The 25,689-nt window shown below is 42.8% G+C and overlaps 1 protein-coding gene across 2 annotated transcripts; it reads left to right on the top strand.

Moving 5' to 3' along the window:
- Window positions 1-417: 417 nt before the first annotated feature.
- Window positions 418-25,689, top strand: ABCC6 (ATP binding cassette subfamily C member 6). Of its 2 annotated transcripts, XM_071570753.1 has the most exons (31): window positions 418-774; window positions 1,850-2,026; window positions 2,363-2,488; window positions 2,953-3,090; window positions 3,906-4,031; window positions 4,593-4,654; window positions 5,400-5,531; window positions 5,851-6,063; window positions 6,918-7,095; window positions 7,478-7,639; window positions 9,169-9,261; window positions 9,641-9,844; window positions 10,467-10,613; window positions 11,308-11,395; window positions 11,686-11,755; window positions 12,378-12,504; window positions 12,957-13,133; window positions 13,538-13,705; window positions 14,664-14,847; window positions 15,232-15,295; window positions 15,808-15,928; window positions 17,040-17,247; window positions 18,184-18,494; window positions 19,251-19,450; window positions 20,082-20,208; window positions 20,799-20,900; window positions 21,616-21,762; window positions 22,298-22,456; window positions 22,688-22,854; window positions 23,352-23,546; window positions 24,092-25,689. In XM_071570753.1, the coding sequence occupies exons 1-31, from the start codon at window positions 721-723 to the stop codon at window positions 24,198-24,200; spliced, it is 4,536 nt and encodes a 1,511-aa protein (XP_071426854.1). In that variant the 5' UTR covers window positions 418-720; the 3' UTR covers window positions 24,201-25,689. The 2 variants fall into 2 exon arrangements, with proteins under 2 accessions (XP_071426854.1, XP_071426855.1); XM_071570754.1 differs by lacking the exons at window positions 17,040-17,247; window positions 18,184-18,494.

Here is a 25,689-nt window from a genome sequence, read left to right as displayed (position 1 = left end):
GAATGGGCTGCTCACGGTTGTGATGGGGTCACCGTTCCTGGCAGTGTTTAAGAAGATGAGGCACTGCATGCCATGGTCTTGCTGACAAGGTGGTGTTGGGTCACAGGTTGGACTCCATGATCTCAGAGGACTTTTCCAACCTAGCTGATTCTGTGATTCTCACGTTTTGTAAATGGGATGTCGTCAGGTAACTGACAAAAGGAACTGATACCTTCAACCTGAATGCTCTCACCTTTTGTAAACATAACTAATGCCGTCGGACAACTTCTACAACAGAAATTGCTCAGTAAAGAACTTCTTGTTTCAAGCATTGCTCGAGATTACGTCGCACATATAAATACGCATCGTGTGGGCGGAGAATATGTATTAGATAGGCGGGTTCATGCAATAGCAACTTTACTCTGTAAAACATGTCGTTCTTACCCCTTGGCGCGTCTGATTTGCGAAACCTCCACCCTACGCAGGATTAACAATGTCTTCTTCCTAAACCTGACTGTGTCCGTGTTTAGGGAGCTGCTACACTCGGAATGCCCGCGGGCTCCGCCTCGCCGCTGCCCGGCCGTGCCCCCGCCGGACTTTGCCCGCGGCCGGGCAGGGCGCTCGGGGCTCTGGGCAGCCGCTCGCACACCCGGGGACGGGGCTCCGCTCCTGCCCAGCGAGGAGGAAACGCCCGCCCCGCCGGGGCAGCGGGCTGAGCCGGGTCGAGCCGAGCCGCGGGCGATGGGTGCGGGTGATGCGCTGTGCGGGCCCCGGGAGGGCTCCGCCCGGCCCCGGGTGAGTGACCGAGCGAGCGCCGCGGCACCGACGGAGTCTCTCCGGGTGTGCGGGGCCCCTCCGGGTGTGCGGGGCTCCTGCCCCAGCCCCTGCTGCGGGGCTGTGCAGTGCGAGCAGTGATGTGCGTTCCCGCGGCTGCTGCTGGTACGGGCTTTGCACCCCAGGGACAAGCTTTCGTCCAGACAGAGAACAGCCCAAGCTGTTGTCAATTTCAGTGAGTTTGATGAGTTGCATGTGACGACTGCACTACTGGAAGGGTATACTGAAATTAGTCCCTTTATTGTCTTTGGAAATTATCCATTGAAGGACCCACCACAGGAATACCTTTAAAAGGGCTCTAATGAGTTGGTGAGTCCGGGCTCACATGGATTTCCATCCTCAAGGTCAATAAATTCCCGTAATAATTTGTGAGCCGTTATCCTTTACCTTTTTTTTCCATGGGTTCCTTTCCTCAGCCATGCTCCGCATCAAATCCTAAATCCTCCACATAAAGGCCTTGAACCACCTCCACCAGCTGAAGAAACAAAAATACCCTTACCTGTTCACATACAGTTTGTTGTATTTTCAGTAGTGTTATGCTGGCAGATGAGATCCAATGTTTGTTCAGGCAAGAAGTCACAAAAGGTTTATAAACACAGGTGAGGAAATGCAGTTCATGCACTAGGACACTTTTTCCTTGTAATCTCCATTGCAGCAGTCATTCCCTGTTGTCTATTCTGATGGTTCCCAAATGCTGATAATCTGTTCATTCCCAAATTACCTTTTCTCATTCCATGTTCAGTCACTTAAATTACCTTTCTTTCCTCTGTAGTTTTTACACGTCCTTTCTTTAATATCTTTCACTTTTCCAATCCTTTTTTTGTCCTTTCTACTTCAATTCCCTCTGAACTGCTGTTGCTGAGTCTTCTTTCCCTGTGACACCTTCCAATTCTCCAGCAGCCCCTCTGTTGCCAAAAGTTTTTTACATTTGAAACCCTAAATCAAATTCCACGAACATGGTAGATCTCAGCATTAAGAATCTGCATTAGCTTGGTGACATTTTCTTTACTGTTTCACTTCTCTGTTTCTCTGACAGGACTGGAACCAGACCTGGCAAACAAACACCTCAGGATTTACCTGGTGCTTTGAGAGCTCAGTCATTGTCTGGATCCCTTGTGCCTATCTTTGGATCTGTTTTCCTTTCTACTATTTGTATCTTCGACACAAGAACAGAGGATATATCAGGATGTCCCGCATCTTCAAAACCAAAATGGTAAGGCTGGAGCATGGAGGTTTGATCCTAACCTTCTTACAATCTTGATGCAGACCTTAGTTTTTCTAAATCATTAACTCTTTGCTGATAATCTGTGTTTGTTTTGACATTTACTGATTCAAGTCAGGCCAGTATAAATCAAATAAAGTTTTAGGAGGTCTCATAAGATCTTCTCCCCTGTCCTTCCATTTGTCACTTCCCATAACACTTTCTGACCCAAACCTGCTCTTCCACCTCCTCCAGCATTACCATGCAGGCTGCTTGGAGCATTCAGTTTGATAAGATTGTCCCATCATTTCCATCCATTTCAACATGTGTTTTTTGTCTCTACCCCAGGTCCTTGGATTCATTCTGGTAATACTGAATTTTTCTAATGTGTTCTTCATGCTGTGGGAGATAAACCAAGGAATCCCACGGGCTCCAGCATTCTTCATTAGCCCTGCTGTGATGGGAATCACAACGGTAATTCCTCCCTTGTCTGTCTGCATGTGACCAGGCTTAGCTCTCCTGGGACAGACCTGGTATTTCCCATGTTTCTCAGTATCTCTGAGCACAAATTTGGCTGTTGGGGAAGGCTGGAGAAGCACTTGTGCATTTCTTCCGTGTGACACATCAGGGGTTTGGAGTTGGGGGAGGCCAGTGGGGCTACACCTATAGAACAGAACTCTGTGGGCAGAGCACACCTTGCCTGTTGGCCCATCTCTAGTTTTACTGCTTGCCCTTTCTGCAGAGACATTCTTGAATGCAGAATTGTACATAATGGTGTTCAGTATTAGCCTTTCAGGAACAATACCACATCTCTGAACATCTTGAAATGTTTGTGCAAGAAACAACTGATTTTTATGTATTATATTCATTCATTTGATAACAATGTTTGGCATTCCATTACCAGGTACTTATTTGGACAAATTTGTACTTCCTCACAGATCCTTGCCATTTTCCTTACCCAAGCAGAAAGAAAGATGGGCATCCAGTCTTCAGGGATCCTATTGATTTACTGGATGCTCTCATTTGTGGCTGTAGGTGTGATGTTTAGTTTCAAAATTCAACGTGTCCTGGAAAGAGTAAGTGAAATCATATATTTTTAATGTGCAAGGGTATGAAGTCTCTAAACAACAATTGATTGTGAGAGGGAGAACCAAATTCCTCTCTTAAAATATGGGCTGAGAAAAATCATTGATGACACTTTGTTTATTTGGATGTTTATTTGCAGAGGAGTGCTTGCTGGGCTTACACATTTGAGACTTATTATTAGTGGCCATTTTCCTCAAATGAGCAGTTGTATTTTTCCATCACAACAAGGAATAAACAAGTTTGTTATCTCTGTGTTTTAACTAATAAGGGGAAAAAAGTATAACCACTAAACAAAATACAGCTGGGAACTTGCATGTTCCTGCTGTGTTGAAGGATACTCAGGCTACCAATAAACTGTTGAAAAATATTTAGACTTTTCCATTGTTCTTTCTCATTTACAAAATGAATTAAAAAGCCCTTTGTGGAGCCCTTTAGATGCTTATCAGGTGCTTTATTATATCAACAACTCATCCCACAAGGTGAGCAAGGAGCTTTTATCCCTCAGAGCATTCCAAGTTCCATGAATAATTATGGAATGTGGATATCTGTCTTGACTAGAACACTATGAATCCTCATGATAAAACTGTCACTGTGAATCATAAATGTGTCTTATTTAGCATTTTCTGATATTCCAGTTTCAGGAGTTATGTATGTAGCTCTACACAACTACAGCTTAAATTAATCCACCTCATGCTTCAAACCAAAACCCAGAGCTCATGGCTGGTAGAACATGAGAAATAATCTTTCCCTGCTGATGTAACATGAAGGTTCATTTCCTCATTCTCACCAGTGTTCTGTTTCTTAGGGCTTCCTGGAAGACCATTTCCACCATGTTACAACTTTCCTTTATGCTAGCCTGGCACTAGGAGAACTTGTGTTATTCTGCTTAGTTGATCACCCTCCTTTCTTCTCCAAAGATGTCAACACTCCTGTAAGTACAGCACAGCTTTTTCCAAGGCACTGCTTCATTGCTGAAATGGGATTTGACATTTATGGGATACATAGGAACATGAATATGTGGGTGATATAAGATGCATCAGTCTGTATAAAGGCCAATGGTTTTAAAAGGTAATAGGCAGAATTTGGAATAACAGTACTCTGTCTCTGTATGTATGTTTTTCAGAACTAAAATCCTTGTATCTATAGTAATGTTTCTTGTCACTGAAACCAATAGAGAGGGCTCCTATTGCTTCCCCTATTGCTGCTCTCGTGTGCAGCAGTACTCTGTTGGTGGTATGACTATGGCAAAGTTCTGTGCTTAAAGAAAATAAATGTCTCTGGCTATGAAGAATTATGTTCTTTTTTCTTCTATCTGAAATATTATTCAAAGACATTGATCCTCCATAATACAGTTATTCTGTCTGGGTCAATGAATTGAGGGCTGGGGGTAACCCTTTGATTTCTTCTCCTAGGGAAGCACAGAAGGGAATTATATTCATGTGACACATGCACTTTTCTATATATAAATACCACACGTTTTCTCTCCCATCAGAATCAGTGCCCAGAAGCCAGCAGCTCTTTTCTTTCCAAAATCACGTACTGGTGGTTCTCTGGGTAAGAAAACACAGAAGACATGGTTTTGTTAGAATATCAGAAAGAAACAGCAGCATAAGAGAGGGCATAGATGGCAAGCAGCAGAAAATAGCCCCTGAGTTGGCTTATGAAGTGAGGATTCAAATTCTTTCTCTGGGGGCTTGGGATATTGTAACAAGATCAAATTATGAAAATTTAACTTACTTTTCTCAAAGTAGTTCAAAACATAAAATTGTGATTCTAGATAATTCTCTTCTGCCCCCCAAACTACCGTTTCAAGCATAAAATAGATCTCATCAGTCTCAAAAGATGAAAGCCCTATCAGCCTGCCAGACCTTCCTGTAACAAATGCTGGACCAGGGGAAAACAGTGAAGAGGACATAGGCCCAGTCTGCTGCTGAGCATTCAGAAGTAAAAGAATTACATTCCTTGAGCCTAATATCTGCTATGATAAGGTCTCATCTGTGTTTCACTGAACGCAGAGTAAGTTAAACTGCACTTTGTCTCCCACTGCCCAAGACTCTCAGAATGGACCAGAAATTAGGTCTTACTTGCAAATCCTCATTATGCTGACAGAGGATAGCATAGGCATTTAAAGCAAAACTGCTGTTCCTGAACATTCTTATTAAGTAGTGTTGTAATGCAAGTTAGTCCCCGTGTGCTCACTGTGGTGCACTAACTCAGTGCCCATCTGCTTTGAAAGCATTACATGCATGCACCACAAATCCTCCTGCACTCACCTGACTGCAGTCTGTGTGTTCTCCAGGCTTCTCTGGAAAGGCTCTCAGCAGTCCTTGGGCCTGGATGACTTGTGGCCAGTGAGGAAAGAGGACTCCTCTGAAGAAATTGTTGCCTGGGCAGAAAGAGAGTGGAAGAAATGTCACAGCAGGACTCAGCAGTGAGTACTTGGACTAGAGAGCATGTCATGGGCTCAGCCAGGCAGGTCTAAGTGATCCAAGCAAACACACTCAGAGGTGCTGGTGTGTGAGTTCCTTTGTGCAAAATCTGATTTTAAGTGTTAAAATTTGTTGGAGAACATCCTTCCATTCCTGGAAGCACAGAACTAACTTTTTGTGAGAGGGGTCATTTTTTGATGAGCATTTATACTGAGCATGGTATGAGACCTGGTGCGAGATATTTTTAATGATTTTTTGAAAGTACAAGATTCCCACACTTTCTGCAATTGTTGCTATCTTTCTCATCATTTCTCTCCTCAGAAAAATGGAGTCTGCTACATTTAAAAAGGGGCAGAAGACTGAAACTGGCATAGCAGAAGCTGAAGAGACAGAGGCTCTGCTGCAATCACAGCACAGTCAGAGCAGGCCCTTACTGAAAATGTTTTGGAGCATGTTTGGAACATATTTCCTTCTCAGCACTGTCTGCTTAGTTATCTGTGATGTCTTCTTGTTCTCCATCCCAAAGTTACTGAGGTATGTGCATATTTATAGCGTATTTCTCTCACATGTACAAGATTGCTGTGTGCCAGCTTAGAGATGTGCCAGCACACACAGAAAAGGACACAAAAACATTTGCCTTTTGAAATCTTCTGTTGCTGGTGAAAAGAGCTGAATTGTCATTTGAGCTTAGCCCACTGTCAGCTCAGAAGGAAAAGGCACCAAACCACTGTCCAAAGTTGTGCACGCTATCTCCACTGCTGTACTCCAGTAGTGGAAAGGACAGGATGCACTAAACCATGTGACAACTTTACTAGAACAGGTTATTGGAGGGTTCCATATATCACATCATTTGCACAGGCTGTCAGCCACTTGCTGTAGCCTTAAGGCTCTGTGTTCTCTGACTAATTACAAAAAGCACAGCTGTGCATCCTATACATCTTAAATAACTTCATTGGTCAGTTGACATAATGCTTTGTGGATTGTAGTGGTACAACATAAACCTACATTACAGTATATTTTCAAGGCCAAAATCCCTTCTCAGTCATTAAGAGAAGTTCTGGAAATGACTTCCTGTTATGGGTTTGGTTTAGATTACAGCTACCACTTTGCATATTTCTGACAAATTCATGAAATTCAGGAGCCATCCTTAACACTGGAAATGACATCTCCCCTGAGAAGATGCTGAGATCAGAGATTGCTTCAAAACCAAGAGTACCTAAATGTCAAAAATCAGGTTACTCAGCAGTTTTTTCAAGTCTTCTGCTATTTTACTGATAAACCTCAGCCAGAGAGAATACAGAAAAATCCCTGGTATTTCTGCCAGTTTGTGTGTCTGATATTTCATCAGTTCTTCATGGATTCAGCAACATTCTGCCCCTGTCTTGCAGCCTTTTCCTGAAGTTCTTTGAAGATCCAGAAGCACCCAGCTGGCTTGGCTATTTCTATGCCTTCACCATGTTCCTTTTGGCTTGTCTCCAGACTCTGTTTGAGCAACGCTACATGTATATGTGTCTTGTTCTGGGGCTGAGACTGAAAACTGCAGTAATAGGCCTTGTGTACAGGAAGGTGAGTCTGCAGCTTCCTTCTTTTTTTTTTCCTAGCCCTACATTAGTAGTTACAACATTGTTGGTACAATGTTCCTAGCTATAACAGGATGTAACTCTGTGCTATATTCATCTCTGAACAGCATATGGGAGTTATTTCATTAACTTCTCAGAAAAGAGCAAAAATCAAAATAAACTTTCTTATGTTGTAGGTGATGGATGGGAGAAAAGGAGTAAATGCTTCATCTTAAAGTGAAGTCACATGCAGCAGCATGGCTTCAATACCTACGATCTGACATTTTCCTCCCTCTCTTTGTTCTGTTTCTTTATGAAGAAAGTTGTTTGACTTTTCAACCACAACTGTTGTTTGATGATGCCTTTTCTTTCTTCGCTATCCTGCCTAGATCCTACTTATGTCAAATGCATCAAGGAAAGCAGCAACCATAGGTGAAATTGTCAACCTGGTATCTGTTGATGTCCAAAAGCTAATGGATCTGATTATCTATTTTAATGGGACCTGGCTTGCTCCTATTCGAATTATCATCTGCTTTGTCTTCCTGTGGCAGGTAAAACATGACAGTAGTCATCAATGCCTTTCTGTTCTAGATATGCAAGGAAAAAGGACTCTTCAAAATTCCACTCAGAGCTTTACTGGTTTGAATAACCTGAAGTTGTCATATTTTCCTTAGTTCTTTAACATAGTGCATTTACTTTTCTTTCTGGAAGGTACTTTTATTGTAGGACTCTTATCTGATCCTTCACCTCACGTTCTCCCCTGTGTATTCAGCATTCAGCCTCTTTTTTAAGGAAAAGGCTGTGAGTATGGTTATTCTCAGCAGACTGATAAACTTCTGCACCAAATTTTCCTCTGTGATCTCTCTTTTCAACCAAAAGATGGTGTCCCAGTACAGGCTGAAAGTCCAGTTCCAGCTCCTTGGCACAATTCCAGAACACAAGGGGGAATGATCTGAAATAGCAGCTTGGCAGACTTCATCCTGAAGCCTGTTTACCACAAGATCAGTGACACAGCTTGAAGCAAAGTTACATGTCATTCAAAAAGAGTATTGGATGCATTGAATTCCATAGGTATCAAGGAGTTTAGCAAGGAGAGAACAAAACCTGAATTAGAAATAATGAATGATAATCTAAAAGATCCATTTTTAATTGATGTTTGATATTTTTCTCAGCAGTACAAAGCCCTATTTCTTAGTCCCTGTTTTTGGAAGCACACCAAATGGAAGTATGAGCACTATGCAGAAAGTTGATTCACAGGAGCCTTTGAGACCTTCCTTTTCTATCCAGGATGAATTGTGCCTTGTGCCTGGCAGGAAACTGTGAGCTTGAAAAATAAGCAGTCATGGTGAAGACTGTTGGAAAGTTATCATCCCTCTCCTAGTGATGTTGACAAGCTGAATGTGGTCTCATGTAGTTGCAGCATAATTAACCCTTTGCTAGTGTTCAGACAGGACTTTTCTGTCTCTGTGTACACCAGCACTCACCCCTCCAGCCGCTGCAGAGATGGATCTAAACATGAGAACCAGGCTCTCTGTTTTGACACACAAGTCATTATGAACAGTGGTCATAATGTGGTCCAAGAGGACGTGCACAAGATAATGCCACCATTTCATCTCACCCGTTGATGGAAATTCAGACAGGCTGCATTATTTGTGCTGCAAGAACAGTTTGTGGAGGATTTGGGTTTGTTTCTTAAGCAACACCTGGTATTGTTTCAGATCCCTGACTTAAGCCAGCCACAAGATGTCCTCCTTAAGGCATCCAAGGATGTGGGAAGAAACAGGAATGGCTTAACTTGCCAGCGCTGCTGGATCACTTTCAGCACTAATCTAGTTCCTAACAAGGAAGCAAATAAATTCAGCAGAGCTGATGACAGGAGTTACCCTGTCTGGGTAGTTAGCAATCCACAGTGCTTAGGGAGCACAATTCCCAGGAAAGGCAAAGGCTTAGAGCAAAGCCTTAGCCATGGGGGATGTTATGCATAAGTTCAAGTAAGAGAGAAGGCAAGCAAGGGGAATCGAAAACAATAATTTCTAGTCATCATCACAAGTTCTTTCTCTTTCCTTTTCTCACCTGGCAGCTCCTAGGGCCCTCTGCCTTGACTGCAGTTGCTGTATTCCTTTTTCTTTTGCCTCTGAATTTTGTGATCACCAAGAAGAGGAGTCAGTTTCAGGTACATTTTGCTTTATAAAAAAGAAGTGGTTTAGTGATTTACATGATGTCTTAATATCTATTATTCTTGCTTACCATGACTGTGTGAAGGAATAATGGAAGATTTGAAGCCTGCAAAGCTTCTTAGAATTTAGACTAAGCTCTTGCATATTCAGTCTTTTACCATGTTTGCCCACCTTTTCTATGTTTTTTATGTACTGCCAGTAAAAATAAAGCTCTGAAGATGACAAGCAGAATATTTCCCAGCCTGGAAGATTCATAAGCAAAACAGTATACACAGCTCAACTGCAGGGAAATTAGATACAGGAATAAGGTATTTTTTCAGAATAATTGCACCATTAAACTATCAACCTATTAAATAACACAAACATGTATTACAGGAGATTCAGATGAAACATAAAGATGAGAGGGCCAAACTCACCAATGCCATTCTCAGTGACATTAAAGCAATAAAACTGTATGGCTGGGAGAAAACCTTCATGGAGAAAGTGCTTGGGATCCGGAAGCAGGAACTTGAGGCTCTAAGAACATCTCAGATTCTCTTCTCAGCATCCCTAGTTTCTTTTCATTCATCAACTTTCCTGGTGAGTGGATCACCTTCCTACATAAATCACGTGCTATTGCTTCCATTTCTCTTTGTACTCCTCCCTGCACAGATTTTTCCTGTGGGAAAAGCTTATCCTGTGGGATTAGCTAAAGATTATACATGCCTGGAGGAGTAAGTGGTCTCACAGGAGTTGCTGAGCCCCAGTGGAATCAGCCACATATTTACACTGTCCTAACAGTTCCATGGACAGGTCATCTGGCCTGGCATTATGCTCCAGGCAGCCTGAGCCTGCTTTGCAAGATCCATCAGGAGTCCTCCAAGCTGGACAGAGTTCACGGCACAGTCAGCAGCCACTTCTGCTCTTGCAGCTCAGCCCTGTGTGTTTTCAATGGGAAACTGTTGTGCTTTCACCTTGCTGAGGTTGCAGCACCAAAACTTCCTTAAAGCTGAACAAGCATCAAATGATCAACTTGGTTCTGTCACCAACTTGCAAGACGTTTGGCTGTGATGACCAAAGGGATGAGTACTGTGCACAGGGGTGATAGCCTCGGTTTAACTAAAAGGGATTCGGAGTCTTCAGGAAGGGGCTTGTTACCCTTTTGAACCATCCTCTTCCCTGTCTGAAGCAAATGGTTTGCTTTTCCTTTGCTCCCTTTCAGATTGCACTGGTCATGTTTGCTGTCTACACACTGGTGGATAACACACACACCCTGGATGCTCAGAAGGCCTTTGTGTCTTTAACACTGATCAACATTCTCAACACTGCAAACTCCTTCCTGCCTTTCTCCATCAATGCTGCTGTCCAGGTTAATTCCTTTGGCCATAAGGGGTTTTCCTAGATCCCACTGTTAACAGATAAACATTGGGATTTCTTAGGGCTTTGCTCATCAGCTATTTAATGGCTTCTGCGAATCAGTGAAATGCAAGGATTTGCAAGTAAAGGTACTTTGTAGCATTGTTTTTCAGACAGACTCCCTATACTGACAAAATAATCAACAAGAATTATTCTTAAGTCTTTTGGAGCTCATCCCAAGCACCATTACATGTCAGAGGTGCTTCCAGTTCTGTTTTTAATCACCAAAATCAGAGTAGATGTAGGGAAATCTCCATAGGAGATCCATGGAAACCCTGTTAGCCCAGGCCAGAGAAAAAAGCAAATCATTGTCCAGTAAGGTATTAGGAAATTCATTTCCCTCTTACAATCCAAGACTGTCACAGCTTTTCATGTACAGAAACCACCACTGGAAAGCTGACAGGATGAATTGGAGAAAAAAGCACCAGTTTCACTGACCCAAAAGCACAGGGAAGAATATGAGGTTTTTTTATAAAGCTAAGTGGAAATAAAGGCAGTTAACATCAGAAGAGCTGCATTTGGCCATCTGAGCCTACAGCACCTTAAACATAGCACCTGGTCAATATTGTAAGTGGGTTTCTGAGGCTTCACTTTGGATTTTTGGATTCTACTCTAAAATCCGTTTTCTTTTTGCTGCTTCATTTCAGGCCAAAGTTTCTTTAAACCGCTTGGCAGCTTTTCTGAATCTGGAAGAACTGAATCCTGAGACCTCAAGCAAAAGCACTTCTGGCTGGGGTGAGATTTTGTGTTAGAACTCCTATAAGAGGAGCCATTTCAATTGTTCAGCTTCTACTCAGGGGCCTGCCATAGTCAATAGAAAAATATTTGCCCCTTACTGCCACTTTATCTCTCAGGCCTATTTATTTCTAACAATAAAATCGAATCTGGTAATTTAACCCTTTTTTCATACTTAGAGTTCATTTTCTGTAATATAAATACACACTGAAAGATAAAATCATATAAATAGGGATGTTTCTGTAGCACCATTTGAATTTACAGGTGTTGTATTTCTTTTCATATTTTAGTACAGTCAAGTATCACCATAAGAAATGGGACTTTTTGCTGGAGCAAAGAAACTTCTCCTTGTCTTAGAAGGTACAGACTTACCTTTAATCATCTCAGTTCTGAAGGTCAGGGTGGATGCTGAATGGACCTGAGTGAAACCAGTGTGGAATATCCAGAGGTTTCTGAGTTTGTTTCATATTTAATGTTGAATTCTGAAAATTATAAAACATAATCTTGCCTTTTGGTTTGGGAGCACATAAATGGGGAGGTGCCTGTATTTGGATATTGCCTTGATACATGCAGACTGTTTTCTTTACACTATTTTCTTGTCCAAAAATGAAATGACAGTAATTTAAGTCAAAAAGGTAGAACAGATGGTGTGCAGGTATTATAAATGACATCGCTACATGCTTATTTCAAGAGGCATTGACATTTGAGAGAAGAAACAGTGTTGAAAAGCACTGATGTTCAGGAATGTTTTATATCCAGTGCTTTAGGTTAGCCAATCCCCTGAGTGGGGATCTGTGTCTGGATCTGAGTTTGAAATTCAGATGGGGACTTTCTGGTTGGAGATGTCTTTGAAGGGATGAAATTAGGGTGGTTTACTTGGGTACATTTTTATTCCTACAATAGCAAGAATTCTTATAAATTTTTCTTCAGAAAGTGTATCTAAAAGTCATTAGTCATAAGAAGACTAATCTTCTCTCCATAGGATAGATCTTACTGTGCCCCAAGGCTCTTTGCTCGCTGTGGTTGGCCAAGTGGGTGCTGGGAAGTCATCCTTGCTGTCAGCATTACTTGGAGAGCTGGAGAAGCTGGAGGGCTGCGTGACTATGAGGGTAAATTTTCCCCTGAGCATTTGCTTCTAATTAATTCCTGTTTTCAGGAGCCATAAAGTATTAAGCAAGGTATCAGGTAACTGATGAAAATGCATTTTACTGCTAAATTTTAACAAAGGTTTTATGTAACAGTCCACATTTAATTATACAAAGGTGCTGAATTCTTTGGAAATAGGAGCTAAAGAGTACTGCAAAGATCCAGTTCTATTTCCCACTCTGACAGTGAGCGGGAATGTCATCCTGGTAAATCTCATCATGTACTTGCATCTCTGTTTCCTCCTCTGTAAGATAGTAACTGTGCAGACTCACTTTTGCAAAGCCCTCCGAGACCTGTCAATGGTGATGATCATTCCAGATTTCTGTACCTGGGAGAGCTTTTCTTTGGAGATGGGTTCCCCCAGTGTCAAACTGAGCTTATGGAAACAACTGCTAACATTGTTCCACTTTTATAGGACACTGCAGCTTATGTCCCCCAGCAAGCTTGGGTACTAAATGCTTCAGTAGAAGATAATATTCTCTTTGGGAAAGAGATGGATGAAACATGGTTCAGTAGAGTGATAGACTCTTGTGCACTGCACCCTGATCTGGAGAGCTTCCCTGCAGGGCGGAAGAGTGAAATAGGAGAGAAGGTATGGCTTAGGTTTATATTCTGGGCAACTTTTCCCTGAGTATCTGCTGCTTCAGGTGTCCTTCTTAAAACACCTACAATGAAACTAAACTTGCAGGAGGCAGATGCTCAGTAATTTCTGGAAAGTGGAGCCATGATTTAATTTAAGGCCACCTCCTGACAGTTAACCTAACCAGAGACATGTTAAAGACAGAAATCAACAACTCCAGGCCATTCTTGGGTGCTCCTTTGCAGGAAGGTGGAGTTTCTCAACAGACTCTGCCTCTGCAAGAGCCCTATTTGGAGGGAGAGAGAGATACACTTGTTTAAAAATAGGTAACTCATAAAACCTCAGTGCAAAATGGAGTGAAGAGTTGGCAAATATGCTGTAGCTTTGAAATAAATGGAGCCAATACATTTTTACAGGGAATAAATCTATCTGGAGGGCAGAAGCAAAGAGTGAACCTTGCTCGTGCCGTGTACCAGAAGGCTTCCATTTACCTGCTCGATGACCCTCTCTCAGCTGTGGATGCCCATGTTGGGCAGCACATCTTTGAACACGTTCTTGGACCCAACGGTTTGCTGAAGGACAAGGTGTGTTATAAATCCTGAACTGTAAACAATTGCATGATAGAGCTAATTAGCAGAGTCCCTGAAATGTTTCCAGTAAGGTGGGTTACTCGCTTCATCCAAGGCTCACAGATTGTTTTTGCTAGTGGCAGCAGTGGAATGGGTAACCTCTGCAAGCCACACTGCATGTGCAAGTCCTGCAGGGAACCTCACCTAGGAAGAGTAAGACTGTCTTTATCCTCCTGCAAACCATGTGCCAAGTTCCAGCCTTACTCCTACATCAGCTCTACAGTTCTTTGGCCTTCTGGCAACATTATCCTTCTCTCTTTCTGAGATTTGTCCCTAGCATAGTTAAGAAGAGCTGTCTGATCTCTTCCAGCAAATTGTATCATCATAATATCTAATCCCATCACTTTTGAATGGTTCAGTGGTGTCTTTACAATTCTCATCACTTAAATGTCAGTCTTACAATCCATCTTCTCTTCCATTCTTTTTGCACTGGTTGTGTTTTGTTATCCCTTGGTATTCCTCTGCTGTCAATCTGGATAATAAATATGGTAATAAATATCCCATGACAAGGGATGCTAAGGCAGCTGTATTTGATTCATGGTATAAACTGCCTAGAAATACTCAATTCAGTTTCACATTATAGAAGGAAAACAGCTAATCTCTTGCATTAGAAATTCCAATTAAAACAGGAAACCTGAATATAAATACTTTTCTCTACATGAGGATTGGTTGCAAGTATCTGAATACAATTATTGCATTGAGACAGAATGACTGGCTAAGAAGAATGTATCAGGCTTAAGGAGTACTCAAAGGGCTCGAATGTATATTAGAAATACAGAACATGACAATTTATCTAAGGCAAATTACTTTTCTTATGCCCTCTCCTACATGTGTGTAGCCAGCTGAGTGCAACAGCTCGAGTTGGCAGGGAAACACCAGGACAGTTGTAACTATTCCCTCTTGCTTCAAGCAGACCCGAGTGCTGGTGACTCACACAGTCAACATTTTGCCTCAAGTGGACAACATTGTTTTCCTGGTAGATGGAATGATCTCCGAAACTGGTTCTTACCAAGAACTTCTACAGAGAAATGGGGCCTTTGCAGAGTTTCTTCATTCACACGTTCCTGCAGAAGAGAAGACATTCACTGGTTTTCCAGGTAACACAAATGGGTTGGAATCATCCTGCCTAACTCTATCAGTCAGTTGTTTCCTCAGTATCACATTTGGGTTTTTATGGACATTTAAAGCAGAGATCCAGTCACAGTAAGCTGTTGCTTTGTGTGGGGAAAAATATGCCTCTCAAATTAGCAGATTCATCATCTCAAAATTGATTATTGAATCCATCTTAGTAGAAAACGCTCATGCAGTGAACAGAATTACCTACTATATGTGCTATTTTTCAAGGTTCACCTTAACATTTCTACACTTAGAAACCATTCCTTGTAATTAATCTTTCCTCTGTATTACCAATCTTTCAAAGATTATGCAGGACAGGAAAGGATTGTGTGAAGTATTTAGAAAAGAATGTGTTTATTTCACAGCTAGAGGAGACACCAAAGGCATCATCACCTCTAGAAATGGTCCATCTCAGGAGAAACCCCTTAGGTAAGCTTAAAGCAGCCTCAGACACTGAAGAACTCACTCCAAAAGCCCATACAAGCCTACATGGAGGCTCGTACTGAGTATGATACAATTCTGGGATTGATCTGTAAATTAATGAGGAAACAAGCAAAACTCAAGAACAGGTAAAAACCTGCTCTTGAATGTGGATGTTGACTAACATTTCCTCTATATTTCACAAGGACCAGAACAGAGCTCACATACAAGACAGATTGATACACTTGCTTGCTGTTCAGGTCCCAGTGGGCCTGTAAGTCAGACTCATTCCAAAATAGCCACAGCAAGTGAATGCTTTAAGCCATTGCTTGTTAATGGCTTGATAGAGCCCAATCCCTATGACAAACATAGACAATGGCTGGGGTCACTCTGGAGGACCCCAAAAACTGCAGCCCTCAAAACAAGCATAAATATAGGGGTGGATGGGTATGGAAGATGCAGCTTTAAAATACTCATGGCCCTGGCTAAAAATTGAAAGGATTTTTGTTTTCTTAACCAAGTGGCAATTCGGTCAAATCTGCTGCTGCGGGAAAGGAGACCATTCCTCTAAGTCAAGACTGTAACAGTGCTGCAGCCACTGAAGGAAGAGTAACTAAGGGAGACAAAACTCAGCATGGCAGGGTAAGCACAGCACCTTCCTGTGAAGGCAAGGACACGTCCCGTGGGGTTATCACACTCATGGCAGGCAGGGCAGCCTGAGCTAAAACAGTGCCAGGGAAGTCAGCTGAGCTGTACAACTTTGCACTATGACTGAGACAAAGAATTTCAGCCTTGTTTTACCTAGCACAGCCTATGCAAACTGTACCTCCCAGGATGCCCCAACCCAGCACGTGTTCAAAAACAGGAATAATGAACATCCATTGCAGAGAGCACAGTATGAAAATGAGAGGGAGAGGGAAAATAATATATGACTTTTTGAGGAGAGAGATCCTGATCAAGAGTTGACCTGAAGGGGGAAAGCACACTGAGGCCATCAGGGTGAGGTGGTGGTCAGGAACAAAACAGAATGAATTACAAGTGACTTGTAATTTTCAGCCTGTCTACAAACTCTTGAGGCTGGTGGGAAAGGGCAAGAGGCACATCATGTTCTCATCTTATCCAAAGGAAACACCTCAAAAGGCTGAGGCAAGGAGGGTATCATGAAAGAAAAAAAGCAGACATGGTATTCCAGTCAGGAAGAGTCAGATATGGATGAGGTGTGTTCAGGGCACATTGCAGCAGTAGTAAAATGTGGGGAGGAAACAAACAGCTGAGACTACTGGTACTGTGAAGAGATGAGAGTAAAAGACAGACCAAAAGATGCCAGCAACTTTTCCTCTAGGGAAGCACAGCATTAGCCAGACTAGGATCTCCCCACCTCTCCTATCAGCAGTTACTCATACAGGCAGTCAGTGTGATACATGACAGCTCCCACTCACATAGAGAACACATGAAAGCCACTGCCCAGCATAAGGAAAGCCTACTCTGTGCATTCCAGAAGCAACAAGAGCCTATTGCAATAGCATCCATCACTTGATATTCATCATTAACACCAGGGATCTGTTTAAATAGGCATTCACTATTCATCCACAGATAAAACAAAAAAAGGATTAACATGGTTGCTATGGCTGTGACATATAATTAACTAGATGTGCCATAATAAATCATTCCTTGTGGCAGAGCTGCTTTTTCTTGCTAATAGCTTGAGCCTCCCAACCTCTCCTCCTATCTTTCCCCCATTGCCTCTCTCTAGGTCAGTGCTGGGGTTTATGCAGCCTACCTGAAGGCCACAGGCTTGGCCCTGTGTGTGTACATCCTCCTGTCCTTCTCCTGCCAGCAAGCTCTGTCGTTTGCTCGGGGTTACTGGCTCAGCATGTGGGCAGATGACCCTGTTCACAACGGGACACAGCAGCACACGGAGCTGAGAGTTGGAGTCTTTGGTGCATTAGGAGTAGTTCAAGGTTTGTTTAAGTTGCTCACCTAATTCTTCTCTGTATTCCCATCTCCCTTCCCTATATCCAGGATGCTTTCTCAGAATATAAACAAGTGCATGCCCATGGGCTTTCAGCCTCCTGGGCTTTTGGCACCAACCCGAAAGGTTTGGCACAGGACCTAAAACTACAGGTTCTGATGCACAAAGAGGATTTCTAAGGATCTGAACAACATTTTCAGTGTTACTGCCTGACATTCTACTTCATGGTATGTTCTGTGTTCATAGAACACTAGAGGGGTTTCCCCTGTGCCTTTCAGCAGACCATACAGTCTTCCTCTGTATTTCCTGCTAGAACTACATGACCTGAGCCCCTAAAAAACATTCAGCAATTAAAAAAACTACATCCTTATTTTTCCATCCTGCTCGATATCCATCATCATCTGCATATCTTTCTTCCTCTTATCTCTTTCCATGCCTGTAACATAAATTGATCATATCAAAGTGCAAGTGCTGGCTCTTCTCCACGCTGAACTAAATCTTGGCTGTCTTTCACTTGTAAAGAGAGAAAAAAAAGAGGAACTTGTGGAGGTCTACATTTCTTTATAGCTTTCATCTTAAAATGACCACAATTCTTTTGGTCACTCTATTTAAAAAGTACCACTGATCAATTTAAAGTAGTTCCAATCAAGCTCATTTTGTGAGGAATAAACTTGTGCTGCATGTTTAAGTTGCTAAATCCATGGCCCCCATCAGGCTTGCTTAGGTCTTCGACTGCTCTGTAACTGCCCTACAGAAAGGGCAGCTCAAGTCAGGTCTCAGAGCTGCAGAATAATTCCTACTCAAGAGAAAATTAGCTCCTTTCACTAGTGCAGCATTCACAGTACTAAGTTTAAATCATGATCTCGCAGAGAACTCCAATGTGGATTGTTCAGACCTACTAATAATACTTTCTTTTCTCTTGCAGCCCTCAGCAGGTTTGCCTCCACAGCAGCAGTCCTGCTGGGTGGTGTGTTAGCCTCCCACCAGCTCTTCCTGCAGCTGCTGAGGAATGTCACTAGATCCCCAGTGGTATTCTTTGAGCAAACACCCATTGGGAACTTGCTGAACCGCTTCTCCAGGGAAATGGATGCTGTTGATTCTGTCATCCCTGACAAGCTGAAGTCCTTCCTGGGATTCTTGTTCAACTTACTGGAGATCTACCTTGTGATTATAGTGGCTACACCGTGGGCAGTGATGGCCATAGTGCCCTTGACTGTTCTTTATGCTGCATTCCAGGTAGGAGCTCACAGAGATACAGACAGGAGAGGCTGGAGCAGCACAGCCACATCCCTGCAGAAATCTTCCTCCCATTTCTTAGGAGCAGAGACATGAAGAAATTAGTTTCATCATTCTGAATTGCAACTGAACAAGAGTTAACATCAGCGGCTCTTCCCACATCACCTCTGCCTCCCAAAGCTTCCAAGAACCCTCCCAAACAGCCTTGTTTTTTTCTGATAGCTAAATCAAATCCTACTTAGAGCTATATTCCTTGTCTCCATCAGCATAACTTCAATCATATCAAGACCAAAAAACATTTTTCCTTTCCTCAGAATTCCTACACCACTTTTTAATATATCCATGAATGCCATACAGGCCTCCCATTGGGCTCTGAAACCCCAAATGCTTTGCCAGCTAAGACTGAATATGAGGGAAGGGCAAGTCAGGATGCAAGTATTCCTCTGTTCCCCACTGAGCAAAGGGCTCATCTACAGGAGAAATGAGTGTGAGTTTAGAGGGGTTTTTGAGTTCAGAAGAGCAACCTGACTCCTTTCCCACAACCATGGGGTTATTCTCAACGAAAACAAGACAAAACACAGGTAGAAATACTACCTCATCTTTTAAGGGCATCTTCTACCTGCTCATTAGGTTTTGTAACACTAGAATAGAACGTATTATTGCACTTATTGAAGCCTTCCCAAATTTTCTGTAGAGCACCTCCATGGATACATAAGCCTTCTAATGACTTCCCCTCCCATTTTCCCTTTGTACCAGCACTTCTATGTCATCACCTCCTGCCAGCTGAGACGTATGGAGGCTGCCAGCAGGTCACCCATCTACTCCCACATTTCAGAGACTTTCCAAGGGAGCAGTGTGATCCGTGCTTACAAGGACCAGGAGAGGTTTATTTTGAAGAGCAATTTTCTAGTGGATGAGAATCAGCGAATATGCTTCCCTGGAGCTGTTGCAGACAGGTACAAATCTGCAGTTTTATCTTTCATGGAAAGGAGAATGGGGACAGCTGTTCTTGGGGCTCAGGTGGAGGTTCACACATGAGAGTGAGGCAGTGTTTTAGGGGTAGGGTGGCCTCTCATCTGCTGCACTGCAGCCCTCACACAACCAACATGTTCCCAGCTCTGTTGTGTGGCCAGGCACAGACACACACATGCCAAGGCTGCCAAAGGTATCACCTGGTGCCCAAAATGGAGGAAGGTGTAACATATGCCTGGTGGGGCCCATCATCCCATGGCAGTAGGCATGAGGCCTGTGGTACCTGCAGAACCCATCAGACCACAGAGCCACGAGCCACTAGTCATAAAATGAGAGAGGAGTACCAGAAAGAGCGAGATATGTTAGACCAACTCATCCAAGAAACCAGGTGCTGGCTGCTCTCATCCAACAGGCCTTGGAGAAAATCCTAACAGAGACCATAAACCAGCCAGTTCAGACTGTAGCCATTCATGGATGAGAGCAACCAGAGTGTGACAAGAGCTTTGTTGAGCATCCTGTTTCCCAGCAGCTCCACAAATGTTCTGCAAAACAATCACATTGCTTTGGGCGAAAGGAAAAGGGCACCTAGTAACAGTAACTCTCCTCCTCTTGCAGGTGGCTGGCTACAAACCTGGAGTTTCTGGGCAATGGCATTGTGTTGTTTGCAGCACTATTTGCAGCAATGGGCAGAACACACCTTAGTCCAGGAACTGCTGGCTTCTCCATTTCATATGCTCTTCAGGTACCCAGTGCTGAAATAATACCATGCTTGTCTTTTATGAAAAGTGATTGTATTTTAATTTCTAAGAAATCGTGAACTATTTCTGTGCCTTTCTAGATGCCTTTTCCTACCAAACTCTTCTGTCATTGGCAAAACCCAGATCATCTGGAGCACATGGCCCCTTAGGGAATGCACCTCATAAATATATGCACAAGGCATCTTCCTTCTGCATCTGAACTCATATTTAAGTCACAGCAAGCCCTGAGCAGCTGAAGTAAGGTCTTACCTGCTTGTAGAGCAGTTACACAATAGCCTAAGAAAGAAATAACTACATTTTTAGCATCCAATCAGTAGCATTTCATTCTCTATAAACTTGCTGAAGGGGCTATGGGAGGAGCTGACTAAGTCTTTAACACAGCTTTACAAACTTTCACAAAAACGCACAGTTATTTTTTAGGATTTTACAGTATTCTGATGTAACTTAATTCCTGATGTAATTAGCTGATGAGGAGGTCCTTATAAATAAACACTAAGACAAAGTACTGGGTAACTCACAAGCATAGGTCAAGACTTAATTTTATCTGCCCTGATGCTTCTTTTTTGTTTGGTAGATAACTGGTGTTCTGAACTGGATGGTGCGCTCCTGGACAGAAATAGAGAACAACATTGTTTCTGTGGAGAGAGTGAGGGAATACTTGAGGACTCCTAAGGAGGTAGCTAATCCACTGCTGACCTCACTAGCACAAACTAAACGAGTAACTTTTCTGTTCCACCTGAAAAAAACCCTAGCTCTCCCCTTCTAAAAGGACAGTTGTATTTCCTTTAAAACACTGCAGCATTTGGTTTTTATCCAACTGACCAATTTGTTTTATAACCTCTAATGCTCGTTATTTCCTTAAGACAGCTAAGCACTGGATTGCCATTAAAATAGCTTCACTTGGTAACGCTCATGGAATGGGACATATTTTCTGCCCATATTTGGAGTATTTATTGTGTGACTTCAGATACAGTTCTCTGATAACTGATGGCTGCTAGATAGCCTTTCAGCCACTAAAATTCTCCAGTGCAATAATTTTTGTTCTATAATCATTAAAATTTCATCTCCATATGCTGCCCTGAGAGAGCAGACTTTCACAGTCCTCTTTGCAGGGGCATATAAATCTTTTTTATTGAACCACTCATAATGTCACAACTCCAACATGCGAACAAATATTCATCCCCATTTTCACTTAAGCTGACTGGCCTCTCTGCATAAAGCAAAAAGTCACCATCTGCAGTATCAAAGTTAGAGGCCTTTTTCTCTTGAAGCAGTAAACAGACTAGGGGGACTTGGCACAGATGTCTTCATAAATTTCCCATTCCAGTATGGCCACTTGATTGGTAATTTAACTCAGCTTTATACACTGCTGTTTGTTTTCATCTGTTCAGGCACCCTGGACTCTGAATGGCAAACCTGAAGGTCAAGTTTGGCTCACTGAAGGAAGGATTGAATTTAGAAACTACAGTTTGCGATACAGGCCAGATTTGGAGCTGGCACTGAAGGGTGTCAGTCTAACCATCAATGGGCAAGAGAAGGTAGGAAAAGCCACTCGTATGACAAGTGTGAGCAGTGCTGGGCAGTGACCAGATTTGAGGAGTGGCAGCCCCTGCCCCACACTGAGCTACAGAACTTGCAGGGATGAAGCTGCAGTTAAGCCTGAGCCCATCTCTCACACCGCATACCACACAAAGAAGGGTTTCCAGGCTTGCTGCTTATACCAGACATTCTCCTGAGAGAAATTTCATTTCACAGGTTAGCAAAGTTACAGCAAAGCAATTTGACTTTTTAATTCTACTGCCACATGAAGGCCCTGTTCCAACTGCTCAGTCTTGTAATTATGCTTCTCATCAAAGGCTTTCATGATTCCTTTTCATACAAAACAATTACAAATAGAAGTTATTCCCTTTAAGAATATATTGCTAGACTATGTGAGTCTTGAACAGTCCTAAAAATCTGATACATGCAAAGCTGTCTCTCTTCAAAAGGCCAAGAGAAACTACATGACAGGTTTGTCCAGCTGTGGGAAAACAATCAATTTCAAAAGCAAAGACTTTCCACTGCACTTTACAGATTGGCATAACTGGAAGAACAGGAGCTGGGAAATCTACTCTTGCTGCAGGATTGCTGCGATTAGTGGAGGCTGCGGAAGGAGCGATTCTAATTGATGGGCACGATATTGCTCAACTAGGTCTCCATGACCTTAGAACCAAGATAACTGTCATTCCCCAGGTATGAAGTTCATTTCTACATCCTTGAGCAGTAGGTCTTGAACATTTAGGAAGAGTTTATAAAGATTCTATGAGAGGAAGGGCATTCTGAAATTTTGGAGTTGGAAGTAACCTATGCCATGCTCATCCTCCATTCAATGTAACATTAGTCACAGATTCCCCAACAGGGAAAACCAGAGAGCTTGTTTTTGTAATTCATTACAGGAGTTTTTTGTACTGTCTCTGTACTCAGGATCCAGTTTTGTTTTCTGGCTCTCTAAGAATGAATCTCGACCCATTAAACCAATACACTGATGCAGACATTTGGACAGCTTTGGAACTGACTCAGCTCAAGAACTTTGTCGCAGATCTGCCAGAGCAATTGGAATATCAGTGCACTGACCAAGGGGAAAACCTAAGGTACCTTACCTGCAGAAAGACAGTAGCAGAGCAGTGATAGCTCCTGGGCTAGGAGAACAGCTAGTTGGATGAGGTGGCTAATTTCTTTTTAAAAAAATTTTTGTTTGTTTGTTTGATTGTTGGGTTTTTTTGAGAAATGGTGTCCAGGCAGTAAATTGATGCATTATTGTCCTGTTTAGCATGAAATCAAATCCTAAGACATCCAAGTAGAAGACCTTTGAGACATACTCATTGTGAGGGTTTGCATTTGTGCAATACTTAAAACCCTGGAATTCTGTTCCAAGTGCAGATCTCCTGGGTGCCACAGCAATACCCTCCCTTCTTTTCCTTAGGCTGTTTCATGCTTTCACCTGCCTGCAGTGCCACCAGCCGCAATCATCCTTTCAGAGAAAGGGAACAATCACCTTTTCATTACTAATTTCAAATTAATCATGTATTCTGACCCCAGGGAAAAGTGACTACAGCTCTCAGTTTACCATCCCTCTTCTTACTTGCAGCACTGGTCAGAAACAGCTGGTTTGCCTGGCCAGAGCCCTTCTGCAGAAAGCCAAAATCCTCATTTTAGATGAGGCCACAGCAGCTGTAGATTTAGAAACTGATCTTCAGATTCAGTCCACCCTGAGGACTCAGTTCAAAGACAGCACAGTGCTAACAATAGCTCACCGGATAAACACCATCATGGACTGCGACAGGTAATGCCTTCAGCCACGTTCCTGAGGAGGGAAGACACTGCAGCCTGTGTGACTGAACACACCACACAGTGTCAGTGAACAGCAATTTCATTTCTGTCCTTTTCTTGTTTAACTCTCCCAGTTTTGCTTTACAGATTGTAGGATATCTCTCAAACCAGCCAGGCACCAATAGGTCAATCAGAGTCTGTTTACTCCCACATCATGCACTTCATGCTGTGTCCTACCCTTTTTCCCCCACCACTGACAGTGAAACCATAACTGCAGCTCTTCACATCATCTAGAAGTTGTGAAACTAAAATACTCATTCACAAATCTTACTCCAGTCTCAGCTGGCAAAAAACCTTCCTCCCAAACTCAGTACTTGAATAGTCACTCATCAGAAACCTCTTTCTATTCCACCACTTTTTCCCAGCTGAAAAGCTGTTGGAAAGCTTGGTTGGATAATCAGCAAGTGCTGAAATTTATTTTAAAACAAAGTAAAAATAACTGTTTATTACAGCTGCTGGTGTATCCCCAAACTTACACTTCTCTTTTAATGTTCACAGGATCTTAGTCTTGGAAAATGGTCAAATTGCTGAATTTGATACTCCAGAACACATAATAGCTCAGAAGGGACTATTCTACAGATTGATGGAAGAATCGGGCCTTGCATGACTCGCTCATGGAATATCCCACACCACCACCACTATCAGGAATAATTCATCTCATAATTGAGTTATTTGGTTTCTCTCTAAAACTCCTGACATTCAAGCAAAGCTTGTTTGAGCTGTAACTGCAGTGAGTAGATGAAAAGGGGTGACTTGGGACACAAATATTTCCATAAAAACTTAGCAATTCCATTTGCACTGTTTCCACACACTAAAACCTCAGTTGACTGTTGAAAATGAGACAGTCAGAACTTTGAAGTTTTTCTGGTATAAAAGCAAACAAGCCAAAGCAAAAAGACCACAGCATTTCCAATTTATACTATAAATGGAGCCCAAGTATCTGCCATACTTAAAGATTACACAGATTATTTTTAAAAACCAGTAAGATTTTATGGACAGCAAGGACTAATTTAACTGGTAGCAAGCAAACTTAACTGCTTATAGTTTATCCCAAGCTCCAGGCAGAACAGATGTTGTATTTTATCAATGTCTTAAGGACTGCTCACCTGGGTGCTGTTTTTATATAGATGTGAGTTCCAAGGCAGCAGCTGGAGCTCCAAAATGCACAAACACCGAGGGAGGAGGGAGCAGAGAAGAGGCAATGGGATGCCTGTTGTGGCAGCTGGGGATCAGATCCATTCCATCTCTCTGTCAGCTGTGGAGATGCTGTGCAGAGGGTGACACTGCCTTCAGGAACAGAGCCAGTCTCCACAGGGGTTCAAGGATCCAGGAGAGGACCATGGCTGGGAGTGGGAAGCAGAGCATCACTCCTTCTGCTGAAGGCTTGGAGCAGCCCTGCCAAGTGACAGGTGGTCACAGTAGAGCATGCCCAAACATTGATACCAACATTCCCAAACTGAATTTGGCCACAAGGAATTTACATGGTTGGAAGTCCCCTCCTCTGATCCCTGCAGCATAGCAAACTGGCAGATGAGGAAAGTAGCAATGATTCACCTGTTCACCTCACGGTTCATGCCTGGTTTTCTTCTGGAGTGCAGGTTTACCTCCTGCACGTGCCACCCCTGGAGCTGCAGAGCCTCTGGCACAGTCATCTTTCAGATGCTGCTTTAACAAACCTGATGGCAGCAGACAGGAAAGCCTTCCTGGGCTTCCCACAGTGGCAAGGGGCTGCAGTCAGAGCTGTCCCCAAGTCTCTCCTCAGGAATCCCAAGACAACAATGTGAGAGACAAACATACACTGTGAGATACTGCTGTTTACTGTGACTTTTGTTAAAGCACTTCATTTTCTAGAGAGTTGAAATAAAAACAGAATCAAGTATTGAAATGGATCTCTTCAGCAAGCTAAAGTAAATACAGCACAAAAAGGGGTAATGTGGGAGGGGATGGGAGAGTTCAAACTGCAAGAGTCAATGCAGCAGTTTCTTCTCCAACGTATGCACCCACGTTCAGAGCAGTTACCTCTTTCTGCTGGACAAGTGCCTAAGATATCGAAGTCCAATGCCTGCTGCTGCTCAGGTACGAAGAAAGAGACAATC

This window comes from Pithys albifrons, chromosome 16, assembly GCF_047495875.1.
Source record: "Pithys albifrons albifrons isolate INPA30051 chromosome 16, PitAlb_v1, whole genome shotgun sequence".
NCBI lineage: Eukaryota > Metazoa > Chordata > Aves > Passeriformes > Thamnophilidae > Pithys > Pithys albifrons.
The sequence above is the reverse complement of the archived record's forward strand: the minus strand, read 5'-3'. Positions and strand labels throughout refer to the sequence as shown.

Coding starts and splice junctions, on each gene's coding strand:
- ABCC6 (XM_071570753.1), top strand. CDS start 721: ATGGGTGCGGGTGATGCGCTGTGCGGGCCCCGGGAGGGCTCCGCCCGG. Junction 3,091..3,905: donor TTCAACGTGTCCTGGAAAGA/GTAAGTGAAATC, acceptor TCTGTTTCTTAG/GGCTTCCTGGAAGACCATTT. Junction 11,756..12,377: donor ACTTCTCCTTGTCTTAGAAG/GTACAGACTTAC, acceptor TTCTCTCCATAG/GATAGATCTTACTGTGCCCC.